The sequence below is a fragment of the Carlito syrichta genome, unplaced genomic scaffold (assembly GCF_000164805.1).
Source record: "Carlito syrichta isolate Samal-C Ts95f unplaced genomic scaffold, Tarsius_syrichta-2.0.1 Scaffold248244, whole genome shotgun sequence".
Classification (NCBI taxonomy): domain Eukaryota; kingdom Metazoa; phylum Chordata; class Mammalia; order Primates; family Tarsiidae; genus Carlito; species Carlito syrichta.
In genome coordinates this window covers 172,291-179,012 of record NW_007192340.1, presented here as the reverse complement: position 1 = coordinate 179,012, position 6,722 = coordinate 172,291, and the positions used below count along the sequence as shown (strand labels likewise).

General features: G+C 40.6%; 1 protein-coding gene across 1 annotated transcript in view; it reads right to left on the bottom strand.

Moving 5' to 3' along the window:
- Positions 1–3,406: 3,406 nt before the first annotated feature.
- LOC103253723 (zinc finger protein Aiolos-like) overlaps positions 3,407–6,722 on the bottom strand; it is a 75,287-nt gene continuing 71,971 nt past the window's right edge. Inside the window, exon 7 of the mRNA XM_008051964.1 lies at positions 3,407–3,573. Coding sequence (XP_008050155.1) covers positions 3,407–3,573 — 167 coding nt within the window. The remainder of the gene's footprint in view (positions 3,574–6,722) is intronic.

Here is a 6,722-nt window from a genome sequence, read left to right as displayed (position 1 = left end):
ACAAAAAATAAAAAAATTAGCCAGACATGATGGCATGTGCCTGTAATCCCAGCTTCTCAGGAGGTTGAGGTAGAAGGACAGTCTGAGCCCAAGAGGTCAGGGCTGCCACTGAACTCCAGCCTGGGCAACAAAGTGAGACCCCACCTCATAAATAAATAAATAAATAAATAAGCAAGCTACCTACTGGTAATTACCGTTAGCCTGTTAGGAAAGTTATGCACTGACCTGATTGTATAATTTCACCTTTACCCTCATGGTTCAAGAGGTCAGGGAAACCAAGGCTGCTCTGAGAGCTGTGCAACTGTCAGCAAGGATTAAAGAGAGTGATTCATTCTTCTTTCACACCTTACCCATTGCCATTGCCCTGGCAGCTGAATCTTTTCAGAAAACAGTGGCTTGGAGAGGAAATATAGGACAGAGGAGAGAAGAGAAGACAGGAGAGGAGGACAGGAGAGAAAAGGAGAGGGAAGGTGGAGGTGGAACATTATCCCTGCATGGTTTATATCACTTTATCCTACATACTGCACAATGTCACAGATGTTCCTTTTCTTCCTCCTTTGACATTACTATATTCTATCACAAAGCCTGATTCAGTTAAATGATTTAAAGGGTTTCTTTTTTTTTAATCTCTCAAACAAAAGTTTAGGATATCAGTTAATGCAAGATTAGAATAGTAAGCCCGCGAACAAGAACACCACGTATATGACAGGCGCTCTTAATCATCTGTATGGGATTGATTGGACACAAGAGCAAATGAAAAGTAGTACTGCCCTAAGTAGAACATAAATCTTGAGCTAATGCAACTGTTGTTTAGATTCTTATATTTAACACCATCTTCCTTAAAAAAAACCCACAACCTATGATATGGTTTATAACATAAACTCCATATCTGTATCGCCCTGAGAAAAAAGTCATCTGAAGTTACATACATGGGCTTTAGAAACACAAAGTAGTATCCATAGTTGCTGTCTTGGATTTCTAATTTATTTCATAGACTTGCAGACGGGAGGGATGTTCCTGGTCACTTCATCCAGTCAGTCTCATCATTTCACAGATGAGTACAGAGAGGCCTGGCCAGGTTACGTGATTTGTCTAAACACACATAGTTAGAAATGACAAAGCTAGGATGAGAGCCCAGGTCTTTTGGCTTCAAATTCAGTGCTCTTCTTGTTGCGCTGTACCACAATTTACAAACAAAATTTCCCCCAGTTATTCTGGGCTTTGAAGCCCTGAAGTTGCTACCTCAGCTCCATCAAGAGCTAACTCAGTTTCTGATTCCAGCACAGAGAGAATGTGATGGTTCAGAAGATGAGAGGAAGCAGCACCTACAAGATCAGATCTCTCATGCATCTGGAAGTAGTGAAGTTAAAAATCCTCTGGTCGCTCTGCAGCCACCCACCCCACTGCACCCCCAATGCCATGCCGGGTGGGACACCCCTTCATGCAAAAGTGAATAAATAAATCAATCCTCTGGCTGCAATGGTAGCAAATGAAATGATCCCCGAGGTAACAGGCAAAATGGCATGCATGTGGACATTTGAAACATGCTGCGTTTCTAAACCCAGAAAATGCCAGAGCAACTTTTATTATATTAAGTAGGGCTTTAGCTCAACTACAGGTTTAGGACAGCTGTAAGAATTAGATACCTTCTCTCAAATTTTTGTTCTCTTAGAACAAAAAGAATTGACCATAACTGGATTGAAATTAAGTCACTTTATATTTTTTCTTGCCCACGTCCCCATGTCCCTCCCCATATCAGCTGGCCATTTCTAGAGTCTAAACTTTCCCCAATTAAAATACATTCATGGCATAGAATAACGATCCAAGCTTTCTTGGTACTCCAGTCAGAACCGTTTCACATTAGTAAAGCTCAAAAGACACACAGACAATGTTTTAAGAAAATGTCTCAGAATCACAATTTGCCCACTGTGCCCAGACTCACTACATGCCCCTCTGACATTTTTCACCAATGGTAGGGAAAATAGTATGGAGGAGGGAATCTCCCTAAACTGAAATACACCAAATTTAGTCTGATACAATTTTTTCTTAAAGTGACCAAACGGATGGAAAAACCTTTCAGCCAGTAAAATAAAATAAACAGGCAGAAATACCAAGTTAGGTAATAAAAAAATATATAGGATCTTTCAACATAGCTCTATAATTCACATAGAATGTTTGCTTGTAAAATCACTATCTATACCAGAATAAAATTTAGCCAGATTTAAAAACCAGGCAAACACTCATATCTGTAAATGCTATTGAGAAGAATAAACACAAAAAGACTAAAGTAAGAAATCAGCAGTAGCAAGCAGCTTTGGCAAAAGAGACTGGCAGGTTTCTAAAATATTACTGGTGTTGAGGAAGGTCTATTTTTGTATGATAATAACTATTTTTGTTAAATATCACCAACTTTCAATTTATAGCAAAACTGATACATTCCATTTCAGCTGTCTACTTCACAAATACAAATCTATTTTAAATATCATGGTCACATTTATGTAAATATCTGGGAGAGTTCAGAAAAATATCTCTGCCATTTGGAAGTCCTAACACTTTAATGAACATAATTATTTCTTTTTTTTTTTTGAGTTGGAGTCTCACTCTATCACCCAGACCGGAGTGCAGTGGCCACTCCCGGCCACCGCAGCCTCAACCTGCTGGGCTCCGGCGATCCTTCCGCCTCAGCCTTCCAAGTAGCCAGAACTACAGGCGCACGCTACCACGCCTGGCTAATTTTTGATTTATTGTAGAGATGAAGTCTCGCCAAGTTGCCCAGGCGGATCTTGAACCTGGCTCAGGCAATCCACTCACCTCAGCCTCCCAAGGTGCGGGATTACAGGCTGAGCCACCGAGCCTGGCTGAACATAATTATCTCTTAGTCATCTTATTCTGCTGTATTTCTGACAATGTGAAAACCAATGGCACAAAAATTAACTCCAGTAAGACAAATGATTAAATCAAACCTTGTTATTTAAATCTATGTTTGCCCAACCACTTTCCCTTAAAGTCAATTCTCAATCACATTCAAGAAAATATGGCAATATGTTTTCCAGTGTGAAAAAAGTTTGAGCATGCTAACGAACCAACTTGTAAAATATAATTACAAAAGATTACACAAATGCTATCTTGAACATCTTACTGGTTTAAATTGCATAAACTCTCTCATGCAACATATGTCATTCAGAGTAAAGAGGAAGGAACAGCATTTTTAACATCACATCCATTTAGGAAATTGGATACCAAATACTCCCATCTTCTGTTGTTATTATGATCCTTTAGTTAATATCTTTTATTCTATTTGCTAGAGCTATCAAAATGAACCACAAAGAATAAAAGTATACAATGGAAAACCAATTAACAGAGGTTAGGCAAGGAAGGGCCTATGGAGTAAGCATCCTATGGTATTTCATTCAAACTGTCTGCTAACAACAGCAGGAAAAAGGTTTGTATTCTTACCAATGAATTTCTGAGGCATTGAGCTTTTCCGTTTTGCCACATTGCTTGCTAATCTGTCCAGAACGAGAGCTCTTTCACTTCCCATCTCTGCTTTGATGTGTCTTGCCTCCGCACTTGCTGATTTGGAAAAATAGAAAAAGAACACATTGGTAAATGGGGAGAAAAGGAAATAAACTGGATTCGAAGTCTGATGCACTCTGTTGTTATTACCTGTTATTATTGCTCAGATTCTTGCCTAGGGTACCTGCTGTGGCCAGTGAAGCTGACACCAGGGCACATTCAAATCTTGCAGTCTTATGCTGAGATGGGAAAGCCCGACCCATCCCCAACCAGTACCTTCATTAGCAAGAGGAAGTATTAAATACACAGCCTGGATGTGGTTGGTTGCAAAAAGATAGATAGATGGAGATCTTCTAACTCCCCGATCAGCCTTCTTTCTGATTCTGAGTAACTGTGTGTGACACCTGCAGACTGATATAATTCTTCTTAACAACTTTGAAAAAAAAATGTATGGTGCCCCAGATTTACTGTTGTTTTGAAAATAGATTCACTCACCCAGACAGCAAGAAATCTACTCAGTGATTTGTGTATTGCAATTCTGAGTGGTTTCTTTCTTTTTTTTTTTTTTTCAACAAGCTCTTCTCAGTTCCTATCTTTCAAATTCTGTTTCTCTGGGCTCTGCATTATCTGTTTCATATGCTCTTCACATTTCAAATTTGTCTCAAATTTCCCTGAGCAACCCTTCTGTCTTGAAATTAAAGAACAATTTGTATAATGCATCTCTATTATATTTCTAATGAAAAATGTGAATAAAAACTGCCTACAAATATGGACTGATTGCCAAACAAATATACCTTCGAGTGGTGTAGACCTGTGGTTCTCAGATCTGGCTGCATCTTAGAATCACCTGAAGAGTATATAAGACAAACCTATGCCCAGGCCTCCCTTCAAATCAATTAATTCAGGATTTCTGGTAAAGGATCTGGGCAACAAAATTTTCAAAGTTCCCCAGATGATTTAAAAACGCAGTCAGAATCAAGAACCATTAGAAGAACACACAAATAATACCAATATCTAATCAACGAAAATAGTAAACAATAATGAATATGGTATAATTTGCCTTGGTACATCAGGCAATACCCAATGACACTTCTTGTCTAAAGTTCAAAGACATATCAGGTGCTCAGAAGATAAGGCTTTAGATTTTTTTTTTTTTTTTTTGAGTTGGAGTCTCACTCTGTCGCCCAGACTGGAGTGCAGTGGCTGCTCCCAGCCACCGCAGCCTCGACCTGCTGGGCTCCGGCAATCCTTCCGCCTCAGCCTTCCAAGTAGCTGGAACTACAGGCGTGCACTACCACGCCTGGTTTATTTTTTGATTTATTGTAGGGATGAGGTCTCGCCAAGTTGCCCAGGCAGGTCTCGAACCCGTGGGCTCAGGCAATCCACTCACCTCAGTCTCCCAAAGGCGTGGGATTACAGGTTGAGTCACCGAGCCTGGCCAGGCTTTAGATTTTAACACATGATGCTAGCCTGAGTCAGGAATCAGCAAACTTTGTAAAGGCCCAGACAGGAAATATTTTTAAATTTGTCAAACACAGATAGCCTCTGTCCTATAGTCTTTGTTGTTGTTGTTGTTGTTTTCTGCCCACAACCCTTTAAAAATATAAAAACCCCTGTGCCCTGACAGGCTACTGGCTGAACTTGGTTCAAGGGCCACAGATTGCCTACACCTTCCCAAAGCAAATATATTGTGATGCTGTAAACATTCTTCCCTATTTTCTCACAAACATTTCAGGAGGTCCAAACTAAAATGAAGGATTCATACATTTCTAATGTCTCTAAGGAAGAATAAATTGAAATTAGTTTAAGGAACTAGAGTAAAAAGCAAGTAATGACCAGGCATGGTGGCTCATGCCTGTAATCCTAGCGCTTTGGGAGGACAAGGTGAGAGGATCGCTTAAGGCCGGGAGTTTGAAACCAGTCTGGACAATATAGCAAGACTCTGTCTCTACAAAAAATAAAAAATCTGGGCATGGTGATGCATGCCTATAGTTCCAGCTACTTGGGAGGCTAAGGCAGGAGAATCCCTTGAGCTCAGGAGTTCCAGACTACAGTGAACGATGATCACAACACTGTACTCCATCCAGTCTAGGCGACAAAGTGAAACCTTATCACAAAAACAAACAAATGAACAAAAAAGTAATGACTGCAGAACAGAATTTTACACACACACACACACACACACACACACACTTGGGAATTGCCAGTGCTCACTCTGTAGCTGAATGTGATGGTTTGCTGTGTGAAGAGATTCTGATATACAGAAATAGTCTCACAAATTCTAAAGTCTCTCATACATTCACTGCCACAAATGAACATGCCTGGAGAGGAGAAAACTGCCATCTTTGCAGTAAATGAATGACAGAGAAAGACTTCCAGGGTAAGATTGTTAAATATGGCCAAGGTGAGAAACAAAGCCAAATTAGAAAAAGAGCATTCAAATTATTAAATATGGTTGGATACAATGACTCATGCCTGTAACCTCAGCTACTTAGGAGGCTGAGGCAGGAGGATTCCTTGTTGGAGGCTGCAGTGAGCTATGACTGCTACTGCACTCCAGCCTAGGTGACAGAGTAAGACCCCAACATAAAAAAAACCCACCAAAGTATTAAATATTTTTTATTTTATTATTGGAGTTATTTATTATTTATTTATTTTTTTAGTTGGAGTCTCAGTCTGTCGCCCAGACTGGAGTGCAGTGGCCGCTCCCGGCCACCACAACCTCGACCTGCTGGGCTCCGGCGATCCTTCCACCTCAGCCTTCCAAGTAGCTGGAACTACAGGCGAGTGCTACCACGCCCAGCTAATTTTTTGATTTATTGTAGAGATGAGGTCTGGCCAAGTTGCCCAGGCGGGTCTCGAACCCCCGGGCTCAGGCAATCCACTCACCTCAGCCTCCCAAAGGCGCGGGATTACAGGCTGAGCCACCGAACATGGCTTATTATTGGGATTTTCTAAAAAAACCCTCTATGCCAGTCATCACACAATGCATTATAAAACTCAGTTTTAAAAAATTATGGAATAAAATAAAATCTTGCTTTGCCAGGCAAGGTGGTGTGAGACTATAGTCCCAGTTACTTAGGATGCTGAGGCCAGAGGATCTTTTGAGCTCAGGAGTTCAAGTCCAGTCTGAGAAACACAGTGAGACAGAGATAGAGATAGAGAGAGAGAGAGAGAGAGAGAGAGAGAGAGAGAGAGAGAGAGAG